The 15283-nt window shown below is 23.4% G+C and overlaps 2 protein-coding genes across 2 annotated transcripts; both read left to right on the top strand.

The window, feature by feature from the left end:
- The first annotated feature begins 944 nt into the window (after positions 1 to 944).
- LOC112603505 (39S ribosomal protein L13, mitochondrial) lies at positions 945 to 4548 on the top strand. Its single transcript, XM_025352098.1, has 4 exons — positions 945 to 1074; positions 1232 to 1355; positions 2031 to 2185; positions 4214 to 4548. The coding sequence occupies exons 1-4, from the start codon at positions 1051 to 1053 to the stop codon at positions 4451 to 4453; spliced, it is 543 nt and encodes a 180-aa protein (XP_025207883.1). The 5' UTR covers positions 945 to 1050; the 3' UTR covers positions 4454 to 4548.
- A 1844-nt stretch (positions 4549 to 6392) lies between these two features.
- Positions 6393 to 11022, top strand: LOC112603504 (T-complex protein 1 subunit eta). Its single transcript, XM_025352097.1, has 7 exons — positions 6393 to 6535; positions 7522 to 7941; positions 8027 to 8218; positions 8825 to 8989; positions 9904 to 10037; positions 10102 to 10406; positions 10486 to 11022. The coding sequence occupies exons 1-7, from the start codon at positions 6533 to 6535 to the stop codon at positions 10884 to 10886; spliced, it is 1620 nt and encodes a 539-aa protein (XP_025207882.1). The 5' UTR covers positions 6393 to 6532; the 3' UTR covers positions 10887 to 11022.
- The last annotated feature ends 4261 nt before the right edge of the window (positions 11023 to 15283 follow it).

The raw sequence follows: 15283 nt of genomic DNA, 5'->3' as shown, positions 1-15283 counted from the left end.
TTTTTTACTCTATTACAGGATTAGCAATTAATAATTAAAAAATAAAAAATAATTAAAATATTGATAAGAATATACACATTGTGTAAAAAAAAACATAACTACAGAGTTAAGCTATTTAATTTTAATTTTAACTATTATACGTATATACATACATAAAAAAATTTATTTTTTATTGAGTTAAAATTTACAATGTTATACATTCCAAATTATTATCTAACTAGTATTTGCTGTCATTTATTTTTATCACGAAACACTAATAAATTGATGTTATTCTAAGAATATATTACCAGCTTGAATTCACTTTTTCCTTTTGTATAGTTGAAAACTGAAATATTATCTAGTTTAATTTAAAAAATGTAGAATATGCAATTTCATGCAATGAAAATCAAAATCGTGCAATTTAGAATAAAAAGTGCAAAACGTGCAATTTCGTGCAAAATAAAACTACGTTTAAATTAATCTACTTCTCATGATTCGGATTTATAATTTGTTTTTATATGTTTTAAAGCAAAGGAAAAAAAGTTGCAATTGCACGAGAATCCGGTCTTTAGATATCACCGATACTGCTATGTTAATCTTTTGTACTGTAAACGATATAGGTTCACCTAACATTGTTTACAATGACTCGTTAAAATGGTTTTACTCAGTGAATACTGAAAAGTGAAAAAATAAAGTTGCTTCTGGGTCACGAGTCATGGCTCACGAATCACGATGGTATTTTTAATTTTGAGAATTTTGGTTATCATCAGTTGACAGTTACGTGATGAGAATTAAAAAAATTTACCTATAGATGCAGTAAGCATGTAAGGCTTTATAGATAGTACTATCTACCAGTAAATTTATTAGATTTTTTTATCATCTATACTATCATCCATTACTTATCTATTCTGTGGTTATATATCTCAATGTATTACATTAACTATTAACTAATAAGTACAGAACAGATTTGAAATTGTATGATATAAGATATTGTACATTTGTTTTTCTAACTACTTTTGTTGTATTTAAATTTAAATTAAATTTTCTAATATTTCTAATCTGCAAATACCTATGTCACAATTAGGGAGGGTAAAGGTGAGTACTTTGAATTGTTACCTATTATTGAAATTACATCATGCTATTCATTTTTATATACTATGAAGTAGCACATGTGTATTTGAATCAATGATTATAATTAACTATTAATATTGAACTATTTTGTATGTTTTGAAATATTTGTATACTTTCACAGCAATGGAATACATTTGCTCGCTGTTGGCATCTGTTTGATGCAGCTTGGCAAAATCCTTTAGAATGTGCCCCGACAATTGAAAAGTATTTAAAGGGGCTCACAAAACCAATTTATCATCCTTTAGGTTAGTATTAATATTTATTATGTACATTTTCTAAACTATAAGTTTATCTTATACTTACATTAAATTATAATAACATATACAATAATTTGTGTTAATATGCTATTATTATATCAATATATTAATTTATTACTTTAATAAATTATAAATCTATACTTATCATTTAATAGGTCATTTATAATAATATAAAAAATAATTTACTTTTGTTAAACCACCTTTTATTCAATTTTTTTCAATATTAATTGTCTAATTTCATATTTGTATGATTATAAATAATATATAACAAAATATTTTAATTTAATGGATAATTAAAAAAAAAAACATACTTTAATAACAGATTCTATGTATTGTTTTGTTTTGTATTTTTTTTTTTTTATGTATGTTCCTCGGTACTTAGGGAAAAATTAAAACATTTAAAAAATATAAAAACTATGTTAAAACTTGTAAACATATATTTAATAAAGCAAATCACTTACACTTATAAACCTAATGATGCAAATATGTGTCATAAACTCATAACTCATAAACAGAAAAGACATGTTAATAATAAAATTAATAAAATATAATTATTCATCTAATAATTTATTGATTTCAATATATATATGTCTCTTAAAAGTTAAATTATCAATTAAACATTAATTATGTATAAAAAAAAATGTATTAATATTTTATTTTTAGTTGATTGTGGTGATCATGTTGTGGTTATAAACAGTAAACAAATTGCATTTCCTGGCGAAGAATGGCGACGTCGTGCTTATTTCCATCATACTGGATATTCAGGAGGAGCATCTTGGACTCCAGCTTGGGAATTACACGATAGAGACCCAACCATGGTATAATAACAATTTATTACTAATTCAATAACTTTTCATTATTGTACAATGTTATGTGTTCAATTAATTTTTAAACAATTTATTTAGTTAGGAATTACTAACAATATTGAGGATAGAACTTTTGATAAGATTATCAATTCTTGTGATTTAAATAAATTCAATTAATAATGATCAATCTAGTTTCTAGAGTATTTAAATTAAAAAAATTATAGGTATTTTTCTATTAATGTGACTAAAGCCAAAATTTTTTCTGTTACCGCAAATCCACAACTATCACTTAATATAATATAAATACTTAGACCATATAAACCAACATTATATATCATAACAATAATCCATTTTAACTGTTAAATTTCATATTATTGAACATTTTTTAATAATTTAAGTGTTTATGATATTTTAATAATTAAGTTATAGAAATTTACTTCATGCATAAAAAAAGACTCCATTGGATTGTTTAAAGAGAATATTCTCATTCAAAAACGGTCATAATTCAAAGTTATATGTGTTAGAAAGTAAAAAATGCTTTAAAACTAAATACAAATCCCTTCATAAATTTTTAATTTCTCAATTAAAAAATATCAACTGAATTCATCAAAATCTCAAAAGTGTACAAATTATTTTGATATTAGATAAGATTATCAAAATATTTTGACTCTTTTTTAATTATTTATAGGCCTGGCAAGTATTCAATTCTTTTTAGTGTTTTTTTTTTATATTAATGTTAATAAAAAATTATTCCATGGGTCAAAAGTCTTTAAGATTTAATACAAGATGCCACAAAAGTTATTCTTAAATCTGTATAAAAATATTAAAAATATATAGCCTCAATTTTTTTTTACGTACTTTTGAAGTTAGAATTTTGACAAATTTTGTTAAATTCATAAAAATTAGCAAAATATTTTGTACTTAAAATTCATAAAAACTTTTATTTTTGTATCTAAGTTTTGAAAATTTAATAAAAGATTTTTTGTTAGTAATTTATACTGAAACTATAAAATTAAAAAAAATGGTATTTTGATAACTATTTTTTATAGGCATTTTAAGTTCCAATTTGGAAAATTATTTATCTAAATATTAAATAACTATATTCATTTTTATCATAGTTTAAAAACATTTGAGAACACTTAAAACAGTTGTGTACTAAATAATTATGAATTTTACTATATACAATAAAACTTTTAATTTAAGATATTATCTATTTTTACTGTTTTACAGTATTTACAGAAAGACACTACAATGTTTTGAGTTAAATAAATTGATATAATATGGTATAAAATAAATATTTTTATAATAATTTAACACTAATAATATAATAAATACTAAAGTAGTCAAAGTCTTCACAAAATAATATGTATGATTCACAGTAAAATGTTGGTATCTAATCAAAGGTGTAGGATAAACAAATTCTTTTTGGTGGGGGGGCTGTTGCTCTTCTAAGATTAGATATGTAGTGACTCTAAAATTTTGAAGGGGCTATTTTATGAACTAAGGAGGGAGGCTAAGCCACCCCAAGCCCCCTTAACTACGCCTATGATAATCTAATATTATTTATCATCCTTTAATTATTGCGTATTACAGCTAGGCAACTAACTAACAATACATATTTTGGTCCCTAGTTTAATATTATTTTCATTTAAGTTGAGATTATTTTATCTTAAACTTAAATAATAAAAGATTGATTTGTTTCCCTATATAAGAATCCAAAGGTCCATTGTCGAGGAAAATATTTTTCCAGCATTATGTTTATGTTTTAAAAACAAACTTCATCTATTGCAATTTTCTTTTTCTAAATGCAATTTTAGTAGTTGTGATCACTGAAATTGTCGGCCATATTAGTCATGTCAACAGAAAAGTATCTAACTTTTTTTTTGTTATTCAATATTTTAATGTTTAAAAATATTTTACTTGACATAAATTAGTTCTATTTTATGAATATTTCTTTTAAATTATTAGTTTATAGTTTAAGAAATATATTTATAATTGAGTTACTATTTTATTTTTTTTTTTTTTTTTATATTTTTTTAGATATTTAGAAAAGCTGTTTATCATCATATGAAAGGCAATTTATTCAGAAGAGTAGTCATGGAACGTTTACATATTTACCCTGACTCTAATGTACCAGAAGAGGTTATGGAGAATATTTCCAACCAAATTCGATCATTACGATCTATACCTAAAACATTGGATTCTTATAGTAAAGATGAAATTGAAAAATATCCAAAAATTATAGATTATCCTGAAGATTATATTTTGTCAAAAAATTAAAACAACATGTTTATAATGTTTTAAACAATTAGATTATCATTAGTGTAATGTAATATACAATTAATAATTACTATTATGTGTTTGGTTAATTGTTAACAATTGCCCTTTATTATTACTGAAAAGTTTCTAATATTTCTAATAAGAAAACATTTGTGATCTGACTTCTGATCACTTATTAAAAAATAAAATATGAATATTTACCTTTGATTTTTTAATTCTAATTCTAAATTCTCATTTATGTTAAAAAACAAGCCATCTATTATTTTGATTGTTATTTCATTTTATTATAAAAACAATAAAATACATTTTTATTTAAGTTTTGCAGGTTACTATATATTTGTTGAGCTGTTGTGTTTGGATGGTTTGCTACTTTTTCAATCTTTTATTAGTATTAATAAAAAGTATAAATAATTTATTTTCTGAAACTAATGCTAGTTCATTAAGTGTAGTAGCCACTTCATTTAGAATGAAATTTATACAATTTTAAGTCTACATTATGTTTAAAAAATAATCACGTTAAGTGGTTAATGGTAGTTTGAAAGAAATCCATTTAGCAGTGAATGGTGATCTTGAATATATAAAATGTGAACAACCAGTGTAATTTTATCTATCTTAAACCTTTTATTATATAAGGTAATTACTAAATACATATAGCAACACACATTGTTTTCCTTTAATAATGCAATTAAGTACTCTAAATTTTAATTTTCTAATTTTTTATATTATTCTGTATTCAAATACTTGACACTTTTAGTACTATTTAAAGTGTCTTTTGATCATACTAACTTCTGTTTAAATATGACGAGAATTGCATTTTTTATTTTGAATAATTCAGCAGAATAATTTTAGACTTTTAAGTTTTGGTACTAAAGATAATTTCTATTATATTACTTTGGATGCTCCTCAGATATGGCTATACATTAAATTAAAATATAATATGTACATTTAATATCTGTTTAGTCATATTTTTATTAGTAGGTACCTATTTAATTAATCAGATAATTATTACAATTTTAAAGTTTATAGATTTATATAGCTTGCCTACTATCTATAATGAATATAATTTTTAAACTAATTTAAAATCAAACAATATTTAGGTATCTTAGTATCTAAAATTACCTATCCTATCGGTATTATCGAATCTTTTAATTAATTTTTTTCATAAGTGTAAACAAATAGTTATGAGCCTAAGTATGGCTTAAGATCTTCTTAAATGGTGTGTTTAAGCATATAATTTATCATCTTTAGTAAATAGTGTTCAATGATTTGGAAACTACTGGTTCAATTTATGATTTAAGAATTTAAGTAGGTATTTATATTTAAAGAAAAATCATCTGTTGAATACTTTTTAGCATTAAGAAAAAGGAGTTGTTATCATTTGAATACCTATTTGAAAGGAGAAGTTTGTATTGTCATGAGACACTTCTTAAATGGTATAAAACTACAAAAGATAACTTATAAGTATTTTAAGATATAGTCTTTTATTTTTAAAATCCAAAAATCAGATATTGAATAAATGCATTATTAAAGAAAAAACAGGCAGGTGATCAAATTTGGTGAATTATTCTGATTAAATGTGAAAAATGGCTAGCTACTCATTATTATTTGTTTGGTGATAATTTTATAATTAATTATAAAAATTAAATTAAATTTTTTTTTTTTTAAATAATTTATTTTGCAGAAGTCACTTGTCCTATTTCATATTCAATATTCATAATTCATATTATCAAATACTATAGATTTGATATTATTCATATTTCATAATCATAATATAATTTATATCTTAAAAGTCATAAAAGATAACTCTAACCGTGGTTAATGATTTTAATATAGATTGTCCGTGTTTGTCGTGATACCATCACAAAACAATAGTTTCTAATCTCTTTGCAGTCGTGTGCATTAAGTTAGCTGCAGTTTGGAAACAATTATAGGTTAGTAAGAAACTATAAAAATTGAAAAATAAAATCTTAAATCTCAAAGCTCTACTACTTTTCTACTGTTCGGTAATTGTGATATTTACCAAATTGTTTTCTTTCTTATAGTTTTTTAAGTGTTAAAAGTTTATAAGAACTCTACAAGATGGTAAGTGTTACAAGCGTAATAAAAATATTTATTTATTAAACAATATTTCATGATGGAGTACACGGAAGGTCCTATAGTTTATAGTTCTGCTATTGTTATTCTTACCACATGAGTGCAAAAAATGAGATTATTTGATTGATTATCTTTAATATTGGTCGAATTTGTATTGAAATTTAACCAAAATAAGAATAGATTCAGTGATTGTGATTGTTGATAAAATGTTGAACATGTTAATATTTTATCAAAGTGTTTAGGGCTATACATTTTTCGATAATTTGTACTTTGATAGTTTTAATTTGTAGATTTTTTTAATTTTTGATTATTCATTTGCTTTCCTGTTTTCTGTCAATTTTATTAATTAATAATTTCATTAATTTTGAGAGTACCTATTTTAGATTTGTATGGTATTATAAATATATTAAACAAAAATACAAAACTAAATTAAATGATTATTTTGAACAAATAATGTAAATGTATTAAATGGTTTTTATTTGCAAGAAATGATTATAAATAACATAAAATTGTTCTGGAATACATTTTTCAAAGGGAACCTAACAAGAGGACATGATACTCATTTATATTGTCCCCTTTACTGTAATGAGTATTATTAAAAAATTTCACTATATTATATCATAATCATGACATTTAGGTCAATATTTTAGTATTAAACATTTGCTTATAAAATATTGTCTAAAAGTAGTATTGTACAAAGTATGTTATAGTAGTATAAAAAATACTATAGGAGCTTAAAAAATAAAAAGAATATGACATTGTTTCAAAAATGTTGTCCAATTAAAATTTGATAATCAATATTTAAATTCTTATATTTCCCAATATCTTATACCACAAATTTTACTTTTTACTGTTCATTTTTGATATATTACTCATTACTAATGAGTCATTAGATAAAGAAATCGGTATTTTGAAGTAGGTGATTTGAAATAATTTAGATACAAAATTCTTATGTTTTTAATTTATATTTCTAGCGTCCCCCAATTTTATTACTAAAAGAAGGTACTGAAGACAGCCAAGGAAAATCTCAACTTTTATCCAATATTACTGCTTGTCAAGCAGTTGTTGAAGCCATTCGTACTACATTAGGTCCACGTGGAATGGACAAGTTGATTGTGGATAGTCGTGGTACAGCTACTATTTCTAATGATGGTGCAACAATCATGAAAATATCAGATATAATTCATCCAGCAGCAAAAATTCTTGTTGATATTGCTAAATCACAGGATGCTGAAGTTGGTGATGGTACCACCAGTGTTGTTTTACTAGCTGGAGAGTTTCTTAAACAAGTTAAGCCTTATGTTGAAGAAGGAGTTCATCCCAGAATTATCATTAAAGCTTTGCGTAAAGGCTTAAAAATTGCACAAGATAGAATTGATCAAATTGCTTATAAAGTAATTCACTGATATAAATTTATAAATAAATATCAATATTTTGTATGTACATAATTAATTCTAATATAATATAATTATTTTATAGATGAAATTTAACAATGATGAAGAATACCGTACTTTCCTTCAAAAATGTGCGGCCACAGCTCTTAATTCAAAGCTTATTCATCAAGAAAAAGATTTTTTTTCAAAAATTGCAGTGGACGCAGTATTACTATTAGATGAGTTATTACCATTAAACATGATTGGTATTAAAAAAGTTCAAGGTGGTGGATTACAGGTAATTTTTGTTTAAATTCTTAAGTTAAGTCCCTCCTTTTCCTTATTCATATTTAGTTCTCAATATTAGATGAATTACTAAAGTATGCTACTTGTTATTTAAATTGAAATGAAGTAATAGTTATGTGGATTAATAATCTTAATGTGTTTTTATTTAATTATATTACTTTTTAAAATCAGAACATAGGTCTTAAATTATTAAGTTATTGTTTTTCAAAAAATATTACACTTATTAATGGTTAAATTTGTTAATTTTTAAATTATGATTAGGATTACATTATATATTTCTAAGTAACTGTGTCAACTTTCAGCTAAAAAAGTAGGCAATTATTTTTCTCATGGAATATCATACTAAAAATAAAATGCCATTATTGATATAAACTATAAATAGTCAATATCACAATTTCACATTTTAATTAATATTATTAATACAAAATAGATGATATTAAAGAAAGTGTCAGTGCGTTTATTTGTAATATGTCTGACTCGCTCACAATAGCACATATGTGTTTACAGAACCAACTATGTGTTGTTAACTTTTTTAACTTAAGAGTTTATTGACTTAATATTTCAATTTATTGTTATTTTTATTTGTGTGTGTTAACAGGATTCACAACTTATTACTGGTGTATCATTTAAGAAAACATTTTCATATGCTGGTTTTGAAATGCAACCTAAACATTATAAGTCTCCAAAAATTGCATTGCTTAATATTGAGCTTGAACTAAAAGCCGAACGTTCTAATGCTGAAGTACGAGTAAACACTGTTGAGGTAAATTTTATTTATTTCATATTTTATTAATATTTTACTAATATTAATCTAAGATTTTTTAACTAAATTAAATTAAGGATTAATTTGTTATAATTAATAATCAAATTTAATATTATACAAATAATATGATTTTGAAATTTTAAGTAGTATTTAAGAGAGTGCTACGCCCATATATGTTATCTCCATTTTAGAAAGTATATTTAACTTTATCTTAAAATGCATATCATTTGTCAATTTTACAAACATTGAACATTTTATAAGAATACTGATTGTTTTTAGCATGGAACCTAATTTTGTATTATATTCTGTTTATACACAAGCCAAAAAGTATGTCCTTAATAGCTAATATATCTAAAGTAAACTGGTGACCTCTCCATTCCTGATATTTTCTAATCACTAACTCATTATAAAAGTTATGTTTAATTATATTCCTTTTGCATACATATACAACTAATCTGTAAATAGACGAATCATATTGTGTACAGTTTAAAAGAAGACGCATGGTAGGGCTTAGAAATAAAAATAAGCCACTTTAGCTCACAGTTGTATAGTTTGTGTGAAGTTATCACATTCGTTTAGTGCACACAGTATAATATGTTTATTAATTTGACAAATGATAAACATTGAGATATACAAATAAGGTAAGCCTTGAAGGGTTAAACATTTAATTCATGTATAATCTTGCTTAAGTTTAAAATATTATTGACTCTTCATCATACAAAATACAATTTCTAAATTAATTTACGTATGACTATATGATTCATAAAAATTTCAAGGTTACACTGATAGGATTGAGTGATCTATTGGTGGTGTATTAAATCATTCAGCACATAGAGTTTTGGGTTGCTAATTAGCTGTGGGGTAAACTGTGCCATTGTTATCTATTTGTAATTTATATTATGTAATTATTATAGGAATTTCAAAAAGTTGTTGATACTGAATGGAATATTTTATATGAAAAACTTGAACATATTTATAAAAGTGGAGCTCAAGTAGTACTATCTAAACTACCAATTGGTGATGTAGCTACTCAATACTTTGCTGACAGGTATATAGAATATATTAACTTGAGTAATGCTGTATGATTGGTTGTATTTTAATTGTTATTTTAGAGATATGTTTTGTGCTGGTCGTGTTGTTGACGAAGATTTAAAACGTACAATGAAAGCATGTGGTGGTGTTATTGTTGCTACAACTTATGATTTAAATGATTCTGTACTTGGTAAATGTGAATATTTCGAAGAAAAACAAATTGGAGGCGATAGATTCAATATTTTCTCTGGATGTCCTAATGCCAAAGCATGTACTATTATACTACGTGGTGGAGGTGAACATTTATTAGATGAAACTGAACGTTCTTTACATGATGCCATTATGATTGTCCGAAGAACTGTAAAAAATGACTCAATTGTAGCTGGTAAATAAATTAATAATTTATTTAATATAGACTCAATTGTTTTTTTTTTTTATTATTAATTTTATTTGAATTTGTAAAGGTGGAGGTGCTATTGAAATGGAATTAAGCAAAGTACTTCGTGATTACTCTAGATCAATAGCTGGTAAAGAACAATTGATTGTAGCTGCTATTGCAAAATCATTGGAAATCATTCCCAGACAATTGTGTGATAATGCTGGTTTTGATGCTACAAATATATTGAACAAATTACGTCAGAAACATGCTCAAGGAGGTGAAGCATTTGGTGTAGATATCAATCGAGAACATGTCGTAGATAACTTTGAAAACTGTGTGTGGGAACCAGTGATCATTAAAAAAAATGCACTTGCAGCTGCTATTGAAGCCGCTTGTTTAGTTCTATCAGTAGATCAAACAATTAAAAATCCAAAATCAGGTGGAGGTGAAGAACAACAGGGACGTGGACGTGGAAGACCTATGTAACCATTTTGTGTATTCAAGAGTTAAATTTATAATAATTATTAATACTTTTTGTATAAGTTTTTGTACTTCATTTGCTTACACACTGAAAACTAATATTCCTCTGTGCTTGTTTAATAAACAAATAATTTTCTATTTATATTAAACTTACACAAACATTCATATAAAATATTGTTAAGTACTAAAAAAATAATAATCAATTTTTAATTTTATTATGTAGTTGTTTTAATAATTTTATTTTGCAAAAAAAAAAAAATGAGATCCTTTGAATTATTGATATTTTTTTAATTATTTGATTATCATATGATGACAAGATTAGCCTAACAAGCGTACATGATATGAATGTATTTTTATACCTCATGAACCATAATAAAACAAATATTTTCATAACCTAAAGAAATATGATAATAATCATTTTTTGATAATTTGAATTTTATAGCAATCGTGTGTAACTTTAAAATCATGAATGCTATAGTATGTATTATTCTTCACGTATTACTTTCCTTTATCAGAGCTAGCTCTAGGTTTAGCAGAACCTTGAACAACGCACCATAAATTAATACATAGGTTAGCATTGCGATCTATGTACTTATTTAATTAGGGTGCCTGATCAAAGCGAAAAAATAATAAACATTAATGTTATTTTATTTTATTTTATTAAACCGCAAATCAGGATTAAAAAATATTTACCCACGAAATAATGAGGCTTCTGTCATAAAACTACAGAAGATTCGTGGTATTCATTTTTGCTACCGTGTAGATAAGTTGATAATAATGATGGCAGATAGCGCTGCCATTATCACCTGGGTCAATTAACCAGATGGAATAAGATGCAAGTCATTTTTCACTTATAAATTATAAGTTATTGACCACATTAAATATCTATTCAGGATTGATTTTTGAATACAATAATTTAATACTGCTTTTAAATGTACAATGTACTATTATATACTGTTATAAGTATTTAAACTTCAGATGAGTGGAATAGTAGACCAATATTTTGTAGGATATCCGCAGGCACCTACTACTCATTCTGATTATAAAAACTTAAAATTCCTAATTATCACTCATAAATTATTAATAAATAAAAGTACTCCAAAAAATATTCTACTTTATAAAAATATCCTTTAATAATAGGAATTAAAAACGCATAATATTATTAAATAAAGTAAATATTTAAAAGGTATAACATTTGAAAATAGTAAATAATATGTTGGTTTTTACTTTTTAACTACTAAATAATTTAACATAAAATTTAAAGAATGCATTTCTTACGTTGAATGGATCACCAGTTGATTGACACAGAATACCTATATTTTTTGTGAAAAATATTATGTATTTATAAGAATCTAAATGAAGTGAAACCATAAATAATAGGTAGTATACCTATAAGTTTTCATCATATTTAATTTGTTTTTATAACACCACACATTGATGTTAAAACATTGGTATTAGTTCATGTTAATATTGGTATTAGCAACAATCAACATAATATTCAGTAGACAATTAAAATTAATATGATTTAATAATCACAATTATAACTTTTTATATTTTTAAGTACAAATTGCTTGAAATTAAACATCATCTACATTACACAAGAGTTAACAAATACTATGAGCAAATCTATATTATGTGTACACCATTTTGTATTGTTTTATCAATATATAATAACATTACGGATATCATTATAAATATTAGATATTTTTCGGCCTTTAAAATTATGTTGGCCTATAAAATCGCACATTACAATTTGTCATAGAAATTACAAATAAATAAACATCAACTGTAAAAATAAAATAAACAAATGTTGTATAACATAAAAACAAAAATAAAATCTTAACGAAACATTTTATGTAATCTATTAATATAAACAATTTTGATAGTATCAGCTTATTATGACATTTTTATAATTAAAAAAAAAAAAAAAAAAAATATATCGAGAAACTCATTAGACTATACGAAACCGCTAGAGTTACAAATAGCAAAATATGTGTTGCTGATATTATTTTTTAAAATTTTTTATTAATCTTTCAATTTAAAATTCTTATATACTTTAGATAATTTTTTTTTCGGTTTGAAAAGTATTGTATAATATAATGATAAGTTATTTAAAATCGCGGACGAACAGTTTTTGTTTACTAAAACTCTAAAAGTTTAAGAAAGAGATACATTTTAGTGAAATGAAACGTTACACCTACAGCAATAGAAATGATACCTATTTGAATTATACAAAAAACAATGATTAAATTATTAAATAAAAATAGAAAAAAAAAAAATAAATAGTTCTTTCGATTTGCAACAAATCTTAATGTTATTAATTAATATTTTTGATTGTCTGCTAAAAAGTGGCAGAGAAAGATGAACTCAGGCGTATAAATAAAATAAAAATTAAAAAATTAACTTGGATATATGAAACCTGATTAGTTGATAACGAATACGAAATTATTGTATTTTACTTAACGATAATATAACATATATAATATATATATATTATAATAAAATGAATTTAATTTTATTTCATAATAATTTTATGTTATATATTTTTATTTTTAATCATTTATTTTTGCTTAACAATTTAAAAAACAGCGCCTAGATGAGCAGGACCATAATTTCAATTAAATTTTATGATAGTAATATGGTTTTAGGGCATACAATATTAAATCATTGAATCAAACTATAGTCTAATTAAGGACTTATTTGTATTATATTTTCTATGTATGTTTTTTTTTTTTTTATAATTTTTCGTAATAATAATTTGAGATTAAAAACTGGCAAAGTAATACAACAGAGCGTTCTGTATCTAAACATAAACAAATAAATGATAAGAACAATTTGGTAAAATAAAATAATTAAAAAATAACAAAAATAATATATTTAGATATTAGATTAAATCTAACGAACAATTGGGTAGGTATATATAAACGAAGATGTAATGTATTACTTTTCTTTTACTTAAATATTTAATTAATTTATTTTCTAATCTTACTATTTGTCTAATTGTAATTGAACTAATGATGATAAAAGTAATAATAATGATAATAAAAATAATACTGACCAAAGTAACTATATAAAATAACGTTTTAGAACAATTTGATATAATAATGTTGTTTTAGCATAATTTCCTTACAATACGATGTATTAATTATGTATAATATGGATTACTGTTTTTTACACATATTTTCAAGCATATAAGGTTGTCAAATTCATGTTACATATAGTTTAAGTCTCTTATAGTTGTTTTATATTCTATTACGTTTTAAAACATAACAAAATGTTCAAAACCTATACATTAATATTTTATTATTTCTAAAGGCTATAATAATAAAAAATCAATTATAATTATGTTAACAAGATTCAATAACAACGTACAAATAACAAAGTAGGTATTTACATGTTTTTTATTTTGTTTTTAATATAAAACTTTTTTATAATCATTTTTACATTTAATTTTAAAATGATTTTCATTTTTATAAAATAGTTTTGTTTATGTTATGTAAACAATGTATAGCTCTAAACAAACGTAGTTTATACAATAATTTTACTTTTATTTTATTTATTAAAGCAATTAATTGAGCTGAATTTATTATTTAACACTTTGTTTGTTAACGATGAATCATGAAACATCATCGAAGAAAATTAATTAATTTCTAATCGCTATTCTATAATATCCCTAGTAAATTGTATATGTAGTATATTATGATTTATATCAAATGAAATTAAGTTTATATTCTATGTATTTTTCAATTAATTTTTTTGTTTTTATTCCATGACATTTGTTTGAACCGGAAGACGACTCAAGATTTTGTCATTTAATGTATTAGACATTTTTAATAGTTAAATTTATAATAATAATAATAATAATAATAATAATGATGATATTGATAATAATTTTAATAATTATCAGTATAATTACTATTGTAATTTACCGTTGGGCTTTATGATGTTGAGATTTTAAGATTGTCACAGCAAAACGTGCGCGTAAAATAAAACAGTTAAGTATTCTAATACATGTCTAAAAAATACATAAACAATTAATGTGATCGATTTTGTACTAATTTTAAATACAATTATTTGCATAATCTGATCGCATAATAATCTTTTTATTTACGTATTATATAATAGGTGTGTCTGATTAATATATATTTATTTCTTACTTCACAGATGATTAATATATAAAAAAGCAATTTTTTTTAGTTAAGCTAATAATATATTTATATCAAGTCTATATATATAATATATATATATATATTAATTTGAGCAAGAGGACACACGAATTGAGTGTCTTGACAAATAACTTTATGATATTTAGTACTTTAAGTAATTATTATAGATAGATTATGAAATAAATTAAGTTATTAATATAAGTGTTCCAGTAAAATATTAACGATCCAATAACTATA

This window comes from Melanaphis sacchari, unplaced genomic scaffold (assembly GCF_002803265.2).
Source record: "Melanaphis sacchari strain LSU unplaced genomic scaffold, SCAv2.0 Contig10_pilon_pilon, whole genome shotgun sequence".
Lineage (NCBI taxonomy): Eukaryota > Metazoa > Arthropoda > Insecta > Hemiptera > Aphididae > Melanaphis > Melanaphis sacchari.
This window is presented reverse-complemented; position numbering and strand designations above follow the sequence as displayed.

Coding starts and splice junctions, on each gene's coding strand:
- LOC112603505 (XM_025352098.1), top strand. CDS start 1,051: ATGTCACAATTAGGGAGGGTAAAG. Junction 1,075..1,231: donor CACAATTAGGGAGGGTAAAG/GTGAGTACTTTG, acceptor ATACTTTCACAG/CAATGGAATACATTTGCTCG. Junction 2,186..4,213: donor ACGATAGAGACCCAACCATG/GTATAATAACAA, acceptor ATATTTTTTTAG/ATATTTAGAAAAGCTGTTTA.
- LOC112603504 (XM_025352097.1), top strand. Junction 10,038..10,101: donor ACTCAATACTTTGCTGACAG/GTATATAGAATA, acceptor TTGTTATTTTAG/AGATATGTTTTGTGCTGGTC. Junction 10,407..10,485: donor AAATGACTCAATTGTAGCTG/GTAAATAAATTA, acceptor GAATTTGTAAAG/GTGGAGGTGCTATTGAAATG.